The sequence below is a fragment of the Arctopsyche grandis genome, chromosome 11, assembly GCF_051622035.1.
Source record: "Arctopsyche grandis isolate Sample6627 chromosome 11, ASM5162203v2, whole genome shotgun sequence".
NCBI classification, from domain to species: domain Eukaryota; kingdom Metazoa; phylum Arthropoda; class Insecta; order Trichoptera; family Hydropsychidae; genus Arctopsyche; species Arctopsyche grandis.
Genome location: NC_135365.1, coordinates 2,521,284 through 2,536,475, shown reverse-complemented (window position 1 = coordinate 2,536,475; position 15,192 = coordinate 2,521,284). Strand labels below are relative to the sequence as shown.

The 15,192-nt window shown below is 38.8% G+C and overlaps 1 protein-coding gene across 1 annotated transcript; it reads left to right on the top strand.

Moving 5' to 3' along the window:
* Positions 1-5,123: 5,123 nt before the first annotated feature.
* Positions 5,124-9,410, top strand: LOC143919241 (uncharacterized). The gene is made up of 11 exons (XM_077441454.1): positions 5,124-5,334; positions 5,426-5,593; positions 5,846-6,012; positions 6,085-6,256; positions 6,795-6,970; positions 7,040-7,462; positions 8,503-8,610; positions 8,690-8,848; positions 8,919-9,066; positions 9,141-9,243; positions 9,322-9,410. Exons 1-11 carry the CDS (start codon positions 5,179-5,181, stop codon positions 9,408-9,410), a joined length of 1,869 nt encoding a protein of 622 aa, XP_077297580.1. The 5' UTR covers positions 5,124-5,178.
* Positions 9,411-15,192: the final 5,782 nt, after the last annotated feature.

Below are 15,192 nucleotides of genomic sequence, written 5' to 3'. Positions count from 1 at the left end.
AACTGCATCTGTAGAAAAATAAAAATTGGCTAGTAGATTAAGACTAGAAAACTGATCTACACCCAAAAAAAGCTCACTTGGCGAACTAAATTTTTAAAGCTCACTCACGGAGCGCGTCTAAATTTTTTTTTTCATTTGTGATTGCATTCGAATATTCTGATTTGAAACGCATACAAAAAAATTGTGGTATGAGAAGTTATGAATTGTTTACAAATGGCTGCTATCGATTCATTCACACCATGCTCGTCGACAGTGACGGTTGCATTCGTGGTTTAAAAACATCTCAAGTGAGTTGAAATTATTGCATTTTAACACTATTTTCTAATAAAAAAACATCATCAGTATTGATTTTAGTAAATTCAAAACGGTGCGAATATTGCGTGCTGTTTAGTTTTAACAAAAGAGCAATCTTAAATACAAAATTGTCACAGTGCGCGATCCAAAATTTTGAGTCTCACAAAGCTATTGTAAATTTGCATTATTGTTAATCGTCATTTTATATAAATTTAACCTTGAATTATTTATGTTGACAAAACGTAGTTAATAGGCGTGGTATATTACTCACCATAATCTCCATGGAAACGAGACCATCACATCGTTATCGTTTCATGTAACATATGCTAATTTTTAGTCGAAGGGAGGAAGCATCATTCGTAACGTAATAATTCCGATGTTGTGATTTAACACAGTAAGTAAATTACTTGAATTTACCAAATATTATGACCGTTTATTGTTCAGTATAATCAGTGCTTTTTCCCATGTAACGCGGTGGAACGGCGTTCCGGGCACCGTTTTGTCTCAGCATTTTTTTATGTTTCATACGAATATTCTGTATAATATAATTTGAATATAATCTTTTCCAATAGAAAAACTTGACAAGAAGTAAGTTCCGCACCTTTTTCCCAAAAAAAAAAGCCCTGTGTATAATTTTAATTCAACTGAAGTGATTATTATTTCGAAGCAACGATGCAGTTATTGGCCACTTGGATTTTAAGCCAAGAAATAATCCTGTAACATTGCTGAGTGCTTTTTTATGCATTCGATGGTGTTTTTGTTTATTGTATACTGACTGATAGTATGTAGAATATTACATATTTTTCCGACAATTGGTATTAGTTCAATATACGCTGACCAACAATTGTTTTAATCAATATATTTACAATCAATATTTACATATTTTTCCACCATAGTAGTGTGTGCTGAAAATTTAGATATTAGTAAACTGTTTTTTTGATCGTTATAAACAAGATGGTCTTAGTTCTGTTTTATTTTTTCAAAACCTAATCAAATCTTAGACTTATCTCATCATAAATTTAAAAATATGAACAGATCTCATTTATATATTTTTTAATTATTCACAATACTGTGAGCTGCATATGGGTGAAAACACATAGAGATGAACGGCACGGCAACCGGTCTTGGTTTCATTGTTAATTCGTACGATCTTATTATTTTGACAAGTTTCTCCTACATTTCTTCAAATATGGGATTAGTCGTTACCAATCACTGTCAAGCTTATATCAATACAAGGACAAAGTATCACTGAAAACACTCCAGGGGGTGATTTTTGGGACTGTGTGCCATGAATATGAACTAGAGATACTGCATTTTTTTCGCGTGTTTAAAAGTATCTAAAAAACCGTGCCTCTCTGTGTAATTTCGCCCTATTTGATTGCGATTCGTAGAATCTCCCTCCAAAATTAAGGCTTAATAATCCAATAGAGTATGGATAGAAAAAACTATCGAATAATGACTATGAATTAATTACATGTGGAACAAGGACGTATTTCACCTCAATAGAAAGCATTTCAATGGTATTTGATTAAATAACAAACCTTCGATGTCACATTAATAGTATAACAACCTTTGATCGTAAAGGCCAAGTACGAATATGATGAACATGAAAGTGCAATGAGGTATTTTTTCGCTCACGCTACTATTCCTATTTTGATTGTTTTACATTGAATGCTTCCACCAACGATCAAACCCCATAATTTGAATTTTAAATTGGGAATGAAGTATTCAAAAAATAATACCTACATATGTATACATAGTATAAGCTTTCAGCTTATCTAGATATAAGTTAAAACATTATTTGATTTCTTCGGTGTTTCCAATATTCTTTTACTGACTAGATCTGCATGCGATATTATATTTATAGAATTTTCATCAGCTATTTATCTCAACCATTGAAATGTTTTACTATACTTATTTTTCTTCTGTCTATTATGTATTATGTACATATATAATAGCGTCTTTATTCAGATCCTTGCTATGACCAGTGGCGTCCCGTCAAAATATCCCTGTTTTTATCGCATAGCCTTACTTACGTGTGTACGAGCAGGATACAAGAGTATTAGGTGACGTCATACCGAGTATCCTTGTATCCCGCTCGCACACACGCAAGTAAGGCTGTGCGATAAAAGCAGGGAGATTTCTACGGCACGTCACTGACTATGACAAAAGTCAGTTAACTCTAGCACTACTAGCTCAGGAGTCATACTATCTGATTTTATATCCTTGAATTAGAATTATTGAAATCTTTTCTCAATCGTTTCCTCACTGTTGATCGCCACGATGAATAAAATATTTCCATTCCACAAAATTTTCCACTTTCTGCAAGTTGCTGAATAATCTTTTCTTCTATTTCTCGAAATATTACAAGCAATTCTTGATATATCCAAAATTTATGAATCCTCAATTATTCTCAAATAAATTTATGAATCCTCAAGTGGTTATCAAATGAATTTTCAAATCAGGTCCTTTCAGAATTGAAAGATTAATTTTAGCCATCCATGGAACGATGATTAGGGAAGAATTTATTACAATTAACTAGCGGCGTGGACTAATGGTTAGAATATTATGCTTTCGAGCAGAGTGTGTAGTCACGGGTTCGAGTCCTACTGGAGTCCCACTGCTGACCATACTTTGGTTTGTAACTCCAGGTTGATCGTTTCATATCAGAGTTTGCCGATTTTTCTGATTTTCATTGAAAGGGCTTCTGTAAAATTGACTTCTCCTTTCCCATCACTCTTGCTAATCTTAAGTTATTCAGCGTCTTGAGGTTCGCCAATTTGATTACAAAACGCAGCAAAAATTTCTCCATAGATGTCACTGTGGATGTTTATATGAATTCGCATTGTATACAAATGCATACATTGATTGTATTGTATCTGTTTAAATGCACTCGTCGCTTTGGGGCAATCTATAAAGGCTAGTGTTCATGTTCTATGAAATAAATCAATTAATAATATCAAATTCTTTTAGAAATTTTGCCTTTACGAATACAAAACTTCAAGAATCAACTTCCCACTTGACAAATCTTCATCCCTCCCCATTTCTCTCAAAATATACTTAAAAAATTCTACCCCAAAGTACCCAAGAGATTTTACTATTTGGAGACTGTAAAAATGATTATAAACCAATTTCTTTAAATGGCAAAAGAAACCTTTTATTACAATCGTTTACAAATAGTCTATTGAGCTGTCTTTCCGTACATCAAATTGAATCACGCACATTCAATATCTGCACAATTCCACGACCTCAGATCAATAATTCTTCACTTGCCACGAGCGTTCCCACTTAAAAATGTATGACCACCCCTCTATGTCGTGTTTTGTAAAACACCCATGTATGCATATACCAATAGTCCATTCGTAATTACCATTTCGTGAGAATGAATTTTAAATACAAAATTGTATGAATAGTTTATGCGACTCGTGAAATATTCATAAGCATGTATGAACTCCTCCTCCAAACTGTCGGTATTACCTATATAGTTGGCTGCTGATAAAACTCGCGTTTAGTATCATTGGTTTCTTTGCCGAGAAATCATAGTATTTTTTATACTGCAGATACATCATGCTTGACAATAAATCTGTTGTGTCGTGGAATTGAATTTTAAACGATTGTGTGCGATAAGGTATAATGGAATAATGGAGACCCACGCTAATTCTGATATTGTGGGTATATTATTGTAAATGAGAAATCGATATTAATGTGCAGGGTCAATAGTTTCGGTATAATTTCATGACATTGACCGGTAAATTATTTACAATATCTATTGATGTGTGTCTTTAGTGTTTCAAATCAAATAAGCTTACCAAATCGATCTTTTATACTATTATTACACAAGACAGCAGTAATACTAATAATACCCAAGAATGGATTTCGTTTTAGCTTCATACTCCAAATACAGATGAGTAATTCTTCACTTATGGTAAGAACATACTGAAAAGTTTGGCATGGGACGTGCTTATGGTTTTCAGCTGTGATGGGCGACCTTGTTAATTCGTACGATCTTATCATTACGACAAGTTTTTCCTACATGTCTTCAAATATAGGAATCACCGTTATCGATCTTTTTCATCAATACAAAGACAAAACATCGAAAACCTTACAGGGGGGGGGGGGGTGAGTCTTGCCAAGGATCAGGATGGTATAGATTAGGCGTGCTAGTTTTTTTTTGCATGTGCAAAATTATATAAAAAAATACATACCTCGTACCACTCTGTGTGTTTGGACTTTTAATGGTCAGGAGATGGTACTGTTAATAAAAACCTTGTAAAAATTGAAGTTTTTATACAACATGTATCTTATGCCATGTGCAATATACAACATGTATCTTATGAATTCAGCGTTTTTGCGCTTAACATTGTTTTGATATGAAATATCTAATGAAAGACTACATTTATCCTGGTTCAGATGATTTGTAAAATGAAAGAAGCAAAGATATATCGTCCCAAAGTTATAAATCCGACCAGCATCTATTATCTTATTATCTTATCTATTATCAGCCATTGACATATGTCACATCTCTCTTCATTCTCTGTACCACTTCCTAAGTTACGGAAGTCGCGACCATTTAGAAAGGTTGAGTTAGTTTGTTTAGTTATGAATTTTTTTTCTGTCATGTTTTATTTATTTATCTTTTCTTTATTTAAGTATTTTTAATTGTAAATGTAAATTTCATGTACTTTTTTCCTTTTGTCCTTTCTTAATCTTTTTAGCGCACTCGTCACTTTGGAGCAATCTGTTAGACGAGTGTGCTTGATTAATTGATGTTGTATAATAATAAAATAAAATGAAATAAAATCTTTTATATCTGATTTGTTTCTTTCCAGGGTGTCAAAATATGTTCAAACTTGAAAAATAGACGCTTTTGAGAATAATCTCAAGATGAATCGGTATATAACTTTGAGCCAGCTTGGAGATGGAACTTACGGTAGTGTTGTTTTGGGACAACGAAGGGACACCGGTGAAAAGGTAGCGATTAAACGAATGAAAAGAAAATATTACTCTTGGGAAGAAGCTATGAACTTAAGGGAAGTAAAGGTACATAGTTAAATAATGCAATAAAAATTTAACTACATATGTATATCAAGTTATAGCATCGTAAATTTTTAATTGAAAATGTCATTCACAGTCACTGAAGAAATTGAGTCACGCAAACGTCGTCAAATTGAAAGAAGTGATCAGAGAAAATGACGTGTTATATTTTGTGTTCGAATACATGAAAGAAAATTTATACCAACTGATTAAAGACCGAGAGAGACACTTTCCAGAGCCTGTGATTAGAAATATGGTTTATCAAGTATGTGTGGTAGTGATTATAAATAAAATAATATCAAATGACAATGAATGGCATATGGCAAATGGGACTCAAACTACCAGCTAATCAATGACACGCATGTTGAAGTACATAATTACACATTTGCACGTGTTATCAGTAAACATGGAAAGCTTGAATCGATTTGCCACATGTTTTATAAGCTGACTTAACTGTTATAAGCTATGACCTTGTTTAATTTATTTTTATAATATATATTTTTTATTATCAAATAAGGTTCTGCAAGGTTTGGCGTTCATGCATAGGCATGGATTTTTCCATCGAGATATGAAACCTGAGAATTTACTATGCATGGGACCTGATTTGGTGAAAATTGCTGATTTTGGGTTGGCTCGAGAGATCAGATCGAGGCCTCCATATACAGACTACGTTTCAACGAGATGGTGACGATTATTCAAATCAAGTGATGGTTATAAAATACAAAATATTTTATTCATATGATGTGTTTCTTTTAGGTATCGTGCTCCAGAAGTCCTGTTACATTCTACAACCTACAACAGTCCTATAGATATGTGGGCTGTTGGATGCATAATGGCTGAACTTTACACATTTAGACCACTGTTTCCTGGAAATAGTGAAATTGATGAAATATTCAAAATATGCTCCGTGCTGGGAACACCTGATAAAGTATGTACAATACAAAGTGTGATAAAAATCTAGATAAATAATTATGGATTGACCAAATCCTTAATTATTATTACCAAATTTATATTAGCCTATTTTCAAGCATTTAAATTGTCGAATTTTAATTATTTTCAACCATTTTTAAACTATCTCTAGAATTGTAACAGCACTTAGTTGATATTCTAATAAAACATCATAAGAATATCTAGTCATATTCAAAAGATTAAAGCAAAATTTAATTTTAGTCATAAACTGGTGTCCCCTTTTGCTACGCATAAGCGTCTCACAAAAGTATTATTAACGGCTAAATTTATGAACTGATTTTATTTATGTTTCTTTGGGTAATGAAAAATAGTATTAAGGATAATATGTAATCATCAGTGTTGTAATTTTTTTGTTGCGTTGTGTTTTATCGGTGAATTCGTTGTATTAAATGATAATACGCACGTCTCAATTGATTTTTTTACTTTATACGCAGTATCAGTAGATGAATATTTGTGAACATAAGAGATTTTGACTGATTTTGTTTATTTATTTTAAGGACGATTGGCCTGAAGGGTTCCAATTGGCCAATTCGATGAATTTCAAGTTTCCCGTATTTTCAAAAGTTCCGCTCGATAGTATAATACAAGGTGCCAGCCGTGATGGTTTAAAAATGATTGAAGATATGCTGATGTGGAATCCACAGAATCGACCGACGGCACAACAAGCATTGAGGTAAATTCATTGATTTGATAATGTGTATAAATATTCGTATTGTATTAAATTTATTTTCATTCTTTTCAGATGTCCGTATTTTCAAGTGGGTACAAAAATCAACACTTCCAATGCTAACATTTATCCAATGCAGAGAACTATTCAAGTGTCGTCGCACAACAGTGAAAACATGAACAATTCCATCATGAACAATAAGATAATCATCAATAATAAACTCGTTAACATAACGAACATGTCAAGCGGTAAAATGAGTGCCAATAACAATGAACAAACTAGTGCAGTGTTCACCAAAAATGTAAATAATGTAGGAAAGTCGTACAACAATTACGTAACCAACAGTAGCACTTTGAATGTGGTAGTGCACCAAACGTCTATGCAAAGACCTGAAATGGGTTTACCATATGTGATTCCGACAACCAAAGTACAAACCGTTCAAGTGGTGCCATCTTCAATCGTTCCATCGTATAATCCTACTCCAGTTCAAAGAAATAGGTAATGTTTATTGTGATTTTCAATAATTTTTAGGTATTGAGGCCTACCTATACATGTTGAAGCAAAGCCTCAAGGCGCTCGATTCTTGTTTTGCATCGATGTAGTCGCTCCACTGCGTACGCTCCAATGCATTTTGTGTCGCACCTCGTCGATCTTTTATCGGGCAGATATTCTATCGGCCGGATCTTCTTTCGTGGATCTTATGTCGTGGAACCCCTCTGTGTATTATTCCGCAAAATTCCGATCACGGAACATCTGACACTTGAGTTCTCGTTAGTACAATATTTCGCGTGGGAAGCTTTCGATTGATGGAGTTTTTGTCTACCAGACGTTCCATGATCGAGTTTTTAGTGACTTGCGCGAAATCGCTTTTTGCAGAATAATTACCGAATCGACATGAAGTGGGGTTTTTACCTTCTTCCAAAAATCATTGTCCTTCTCATTTTTTATTCTGTTTTCTTGTGAAAGTAATTGAGTCTAAAGGTCCGACCGCACTATACGACAACCGAACTATCCGACACTTCACAACAGTACGCGACCAAATATTGTTTGTATGAAATTGTATGAGTCATACTTGTCGTAAGGCAACCCCCAATCAACGACACCTTGCGTCAAAGTTGACTGTTCGACCAACTTTGACGCAAGTGTCGTTTGCAACGTGACGCAAGTGTCGTTGAGTGGGGGTTGCCTTGCGACAATTATTCTCCTTCTTCATATCGTGACTTTGAAATAGCATTTAGCCATAATCTTTTGGTTTTTCTCGATTGTTCTTCTTCCTCGCATATCAAAGATACTATAATAGCGTCCGTTTCGTCCATCTTGCTGCGAGGTACCGAACGAATGATTGACATAATTTACTACATAGTGTCGCATCGTTGTAGTTCAAGTGCGGTTTACCTAATATTGTCGCACACTGTTGTGAAGTGTCGGATCGTTCGTTTGACGCATAGTGCGGTCAGGCCTTAAGTTTATTTTTTTAATCGTACAGGAATTTTAAAATATTTTTATTTTCAATTTACATATAATTTGATCATTTTCAGATATCACGATGTCGAAAATAAGATGTCTGTTCCTTCGTTGCCAATGTTATCGAACAGTAATGAAGATAAAGATAGAAATTCTGACGATGAATTTGCTCATATTCTTGGGTAATGTATTTTTCTTAAATTGGGAGTATTTTTTTTTTTTTTTTAATAATTAATTTGATTGATGTTTACAACTTTTCAGAGGTAAAATCACTAATCATGAGGTAAAAAGTAAAAATAGCACATGGAAAGATGACCATCTCTTCAATATTGACGATATTTTGAAGCCATCTCAGCCAAGTCCTAGAAATCGTTATTTAAATAATTCCCGATATGTTGCTGGACAAAATCCCAATTTGAGGTAGAAATAATGAACACGATCTGTCTCGAAAACTTGGATCTGTTTATTAACACATTAAATGTATTTACAGAAATTTCGGCGATACTCCTAATAAAAGGCAAAAGAATATACCTGAATTAATATCAAATAATTATAAAAATAGCAATAATGGCATTTCCGTACTTCCTCGTAAAAATTCGAACGCAATGAACGATTGGAGTGCTTGGCCGGCCAAAAATGTATTAGCATATGCATATTGATAATAAAATTATTTCTATTCTTTTGAATACATTTTAACGAAATTGATTTTTAGGAAAGAGAAAAGAGTGCTTTAGAACAATATTTAAGTTCATCGAGATATTACGCTGGTCAAAAATTGGACACTTCAATTTTCGGACCGATTCATAAAAATCCAGGTAATATTCAAATTACATACATATTTAACGTGTTAAATATGTATGCAATATAAATTATTAAATAAACGTCATTTATAGGATACATTATTGGGGACGATGATCAAACTAGTATGAAAAACCCAAGTTTCATAGGTCGAACAGATTGGGCATCAAAATATTTAAAATAATTAAATGTCGTTAATAAACATAATATGTATATTATTATAAGAATATGTAAATTTACTTTTTGTACAATATGTAGTTAATTTATTATAACTATATTGAATAAATATAAATACATTTGTTGGACCTTTAAATTTAATAAGTAGTGCCAAATTCAAATGGTATAAATAAATGTGAATTACAATGAAATATTTGGAATAATAAATTATCTCAACCAAAAATATTTTTTCTTTCAAGTTTCATAGATATTTGTGCTAAGTTTCATTTTAATGGCAACAAATTAAATGGTCACTATTTTAATCAATTTCGGTAAGTATATAAGTCAGCTTTTCGCCAGTATTATATTAACAAAATGGTCAATATTATATTATTAAATGTCAGTCAGTATAAATAACAAATGGACAGTATAAAAACAATAAAAATCTGACGTACATTCGCCAGAATAAATAGAAATGCCTGTTGGATGGAATTATCTATCAAGACCTTGTGTTGATACCCAGCGCAGCGCCTATGTACAAATGTGTTCTACGCACACAGGCGGCCTAAAGAAATAATAGTCGTAAAATTATATTCCTTAAAAAATATGAAACAAGACTTTTTTAAAATGCATTTAGGTTGCATTGTTGTATACTTGTGGATTGCTGCTGCAAGTTACAACTTGTACTATAATTCGGGGAAAAAGCGGGATAGCAGATATAGCTTCGGTCCTCATAGAGCTAAGTCTTTTATGTTTTATTATCTTTGCGACTGCCAGATGTATTTCTTCAAGAATGTTGAGTATTGGTTGGTCATCGAAAGAACAATGTCCTATATGTGGGATTGGGGGTAAAAACACTATATTTTCATGAATGAACTTAAAAACGTTAAGTCTCTCTTGTCATCTGGTCCTGTTCAGAACTAAACGTTTCAGTGTTGTCTGTTTTTCTGGTTAATTTTTATTCTGATTAAAAATTTCAAGACTATATTTATCACATAATATTTATTACAAGGTAAGATTTCTGCAGTACTCGCATGCAATTCGTGTTTTTTTAATTTTCTTTATTAATATGATTTATAATAATAGTGATCGTAAGTGAAAGTAAGAAGATGTTAGTAAAAATGCCGATAAAATTAAAGAGCGGCCGAACTTCTATGCGCGGCTCTATTGATACAAACGAAAAAGTAATACTGGCCATTCGTCAAAATCAAAATTACCATTTAACATTTACACTGAGGATGACCGTCACCGCACCGAATGTTAAAAAAACGAAAATATTCGTTTACTATGTGAACGATAGCTTCAGGAGCTGTATGTGTGTGTGTATGCTGGGTGACCAGTGGCTGTGTGTGTGTGTGTCGTCGTCTCTATGTGTGTTCAGCTCGCTCAGGAGCACGTGCTGGAACAGGGCGGGGTGGGGAATTAGAAAAGTCAGCTCGGGTTATCCTCGTTTAATAACGAATAGAATGGCGAGCCGGGGAGTTTGCCGGCACCTGTGCCCCTCTATGGCGGGGGCTGTGGATGAGTACGCTGGCTGCAGCTGGTTACTGGTCAGGCAAGGTACGCTAGACCAGCTACGCCAGTACCGTCTCGGCCGGCGGATGGCGGGCGTCTCGTTTGACAGATGAGCGCGCCTCGTAAACATGAGTGCGCGCCCGTAAGAGCCCAAAACACGGCCATGTGGGTTTGTTGGCTCGGACATACTCCCCGGGGTTGGAATATTCACAAATATTTCAAAAAGTTAACATAATAACAAAGCAGACAACAAACAAACAGAGCAGTGGTAACAAACATCAACATTCTTAGGAACTAAAGCCAGCCCCCATGGTTAAAAGTGCAAAAAAAAAAGCATTATAGCACACCGACAAAAAACCAAACCAACTACTACAAGGGTAAAGTGTCATTAGCAACCAAAAGAAAACAAAACAAACTTAATGGATACAGCGTCAATTAGCGCACCACAACCAAACCAACTACACTGGCACAAACACAAAATTAACTTAAAGGATCAAGCGTCAATTAGCGCACCACAAGCAAACCACTACTACATCAGCAAGGGCATTTTTTGTCATAAGTTTCACACAGAACAAAAAAAACACAAAAGACAAAATTATATGGGGGCGGGAGAACAGTGAGTGCACCCAGGCCTAGTCGGCTGGTCAGGGGGCCAACGAGCGTCTCGCCAGCTGCCCTGTCGGTGATGCCCCTCTGAGTGCACAGGGTGATAATTCGTGCGACGCCGTCGTGCCCAGGAAGCACCAACGTGACTCGCCCCATGTTCTGCATGCCGCTCGGTCGGTAGTCGAGCTACTCGTTGGGCTGCCTTCCTGGTGTTGCTGTTGAAGGAGTGTGCCGCACTCCTCCAGCGACCATCTCTGCCTGCTGCTGCAGATGCTGGTGCGGTAGCGCCCGTGCTGCGGGCTGATTGAGCAGATCCTCCCGCTGTTGAGCAACCAGTGGTTCGCCAGCTAGGAATTGACCAGGAGTTTTTGGAGCTGGGTTGGGAAGGTCGGATGAAATGAGGAACAACGGGTGCGGGTTTACCGTGGCTTCTTTTAGAAGCGGGTTCCCTAGGCCTTGGCAACGGAACTCTTCGGTCCGCCGACGGATCACGAGAAGCTTTTTGATGGCAGTTCCCGGAGCGGTTGGTTGTTGGGACTGAGCCCAGTTCCCCACTAACAACCCAGCCGAACGAAGTGTTCAACAGGTGAATGGTAGAGCCCCGTTCGCTGGCGAGTGAGGGAGGAATGGAAATATTCCTCCTACCGTCTTTAAAGGACTGATGGAATGCCAAGCATCCGAGGACCATGTCGACTGCCCCCGGCGAATCAAATGTGGGGTCAGCCAGGTAAATACGCTGGGGCAACCCCAGCCGTAATTCCGACAGGTCTCTGGATGGAACATTGTTCGTGATCTTAGGGATCACTAAAAACTCCATCTCCTTTATTTTGGCATGGCTCCTCGACCCCCGAGGAGCAACGTGCAAGACTACGCCCTGGGAGATTGGCGTTTCCTTACAGCCTACCCCGACCATGCTTGCATTCAATGCATGCGGTTGGACGTTCAACCGCTGACGCAGGTCATTGGAGATGATGTTCATCTCTGACCCACTGTCGAGCAGTGCTCGACACTTATGCCAACGCCCATCGCCTCCACGGGCAGACAACACCACTGTAGATAACAGAATGGTGCGAGGGGTTGATGCTGCCCTGACGGTTGAATGCAGGGAATGAAGGCTAGGCGCGTGTGGCGCTTCGTTAGCGACGCTTGCAGCCCTTGGGACAGGAGCAGCGTTGAAGTGTTTGGGAGTCCGAGTAAACTCGGCGTGCAAAAGTGTGTGGTGTAGGTTGCGACAGTGGGAGCAACGAGTTTGGCTCTTGCACGCTGTTGTCTGGTGGCCAGGACGCAGGCAGTTCCTGCAGAGGTTTGCCCTTCGGACCAGGCTGATTCGCTCTGGTGGGGCCAGGTCCCGGAACGAGGAGCATGAGTGGAGCACATGTTCACCCCGACACTTAGGGCAGGAAACTGCCTTGACTCTCTCGTGATGAGCGGGAGTCCCGGCAACCGCCTGTATGCACGGACGCGGCTGGTGCATCCTCTCGATGGCCTCGCCGTTCATCTGCACTTGGCACTGAAACCGGAGGAACGTGAGAAATTTGTCGAATGTCCAGTCCTCATACTTGACCGATTGCTTGTCCCATTGCCGGGCAGTGTACCGGTCCAGCTTGGACGACAAGGAAGACACGAGGATGTCGTCCCATGTGTCGACGGGGACGCCCATGGACCCGAGGGTGCGGGTATGCATGGTGATGTCATCCACCAGCCGACGCAACCCTTGACCGACGTCATGGCCCACAGGCTCAGCGTTGAGCAATGCCTGGACGTGTCTCTGGACCAACAACCTCTTGTTGTTGTACCGGTCCTCGAGAATGGACCAAGCGGTGGTGAAGGCCCCTTCCGCACAGTCGAGGCCGCGGAGAATGTTGCGGGCCTCACCGGTAAGACTGGCAGTAAGATATTGGAAGCGGACTGAATCCACTTTACTGCCGTCTATTGCGGCTTGGAAGCGTTGGGAGAACTGGGGCCAATCTTCGAGCTTCCCATCGAATGTTGGCAGTTCTAGTGCCGGGAGACGAATGGGTTGGTCCACTGGGGGAGTAGCGAGTTGGTCAACAGTGCGACGGACGGTTTGATCGACCGGGAGAAGGTCGCTTGGGGGGGAGGTTCCTCCCGACAAGGTGATGCGCTTTGCGGCATCTAGTTTGTCCAGCACTGCATCTATATATGCCAAATAGGCGTCCTCAAACTCGTCCCATGTCCGCGCGGACTCCTCCGCCTCTGTGGGGTCTAACGCTTCTAACTCGGACTGCGTGTCCAAGAAATCGAGACGCAGCTGGCGCGCCTCCTCGAGCTTATATTCGAGTCGGGTCACGCTCGGCGGTAATTGGTCGACCAGATTCGCGAGCTTCGTCAGCCTTCCCCGAAGGGCGCCACGACGACGTCGCAATTGAGTCGTCATGACTTCGAGAAACTGTGAGGGGTGAAACGAGAAGAGGGGGGGGGGGCACGCCGTGATGCCGAAGGCCAAACGAAAATGGCGGGATTTTAAACAAAGGGAAGCGGGATCACAAAATGGCGGGAGCCCGAACAAAAGGATAACGGGAGAGGCAAAATGGCTGACGACCAACCTGGTGCTCCGACGACAGAATCCAGCGCTGAGATCATCCCGACTCGAAGGACCATGAACGATAGCTTCAGGAGCTGTATGTGTATGCTGGGTGACCAGTGGCTGTGTGTGTGTGTCGTCGTCTCTATGTGTTCAGCTCGCTCTGGAGCACATGCTGGAACAGGGCGGGGTGGGAAATTAGACAAGTCAGCTCGGGTTATCCTCGTTTAATAAGAATAGAATGGCGAGCCGGGGAGTTTGCCGGCGCCTGTGCCCCTCTATGGCGGGGGCTGTGGATGAGTACGCTGGCTGCAGCTGGTCACCGGTCAGGCAAGGTAGACCAGCTACGCCAGTACCGTCTCGGCCGGCGGATGGCGGGCGTCTCGTTTGACAGATGAGCGCGCCTCGTAAACATGAGTGCGCGCCCGTAAGAGCCCAAAACACGGCCATGTGGGTTTGTTGGCTCGGACACTATGCATACATATGAAAAACGGTTAGTATATATATCAGTGGCGTGCGGTAAAAGTCTCTCTCCCCCCGTCGTACATCCTCACTTAATTTGCGCGAGCAGGATACAACACGAACAAGAGGAACAGGCTTTTCCTCCCGTATCCTGCGCGCGCACATTAAACAAGGCTGCATGACAAAAAGAGAGATAATTTCACCACATGCCACTAATATATATTATATAGTATATACATAGTACCGTTTACCATGCACCCTTTTTTTATCTTTCGACTTAAGTTCTTTCGATTTTCGATCTTTGCTTTCCGATATTTGCTTTTTCAATCTTTTGACTTTCGGTGCCGTGAGGTAGACCCGGCCGTTTAATATAAATACTAGCCATTTAATATAAATACTGACCTTTCATATTTAAATACCGACAAAATTAAATTTAAATACCAGTAAAATACGGTTCGGTGATTATTGCCTACAAAGCGCTCGCCCAAAAGTCACTAAAATCTCTATAACAGAACATCTAGCAGCCGAAAAGTCCATCATACTAACAAAAAGTTGGGTGTCAAATATTCCATATTCGCGATTTTAATGGCAAACATTGTCTTTTGGGCGATTTCAATGTGCATAATAATACAATTACCGTAAAATACAAGCCTTAATAAATTTACAACGATTATTTTATGCT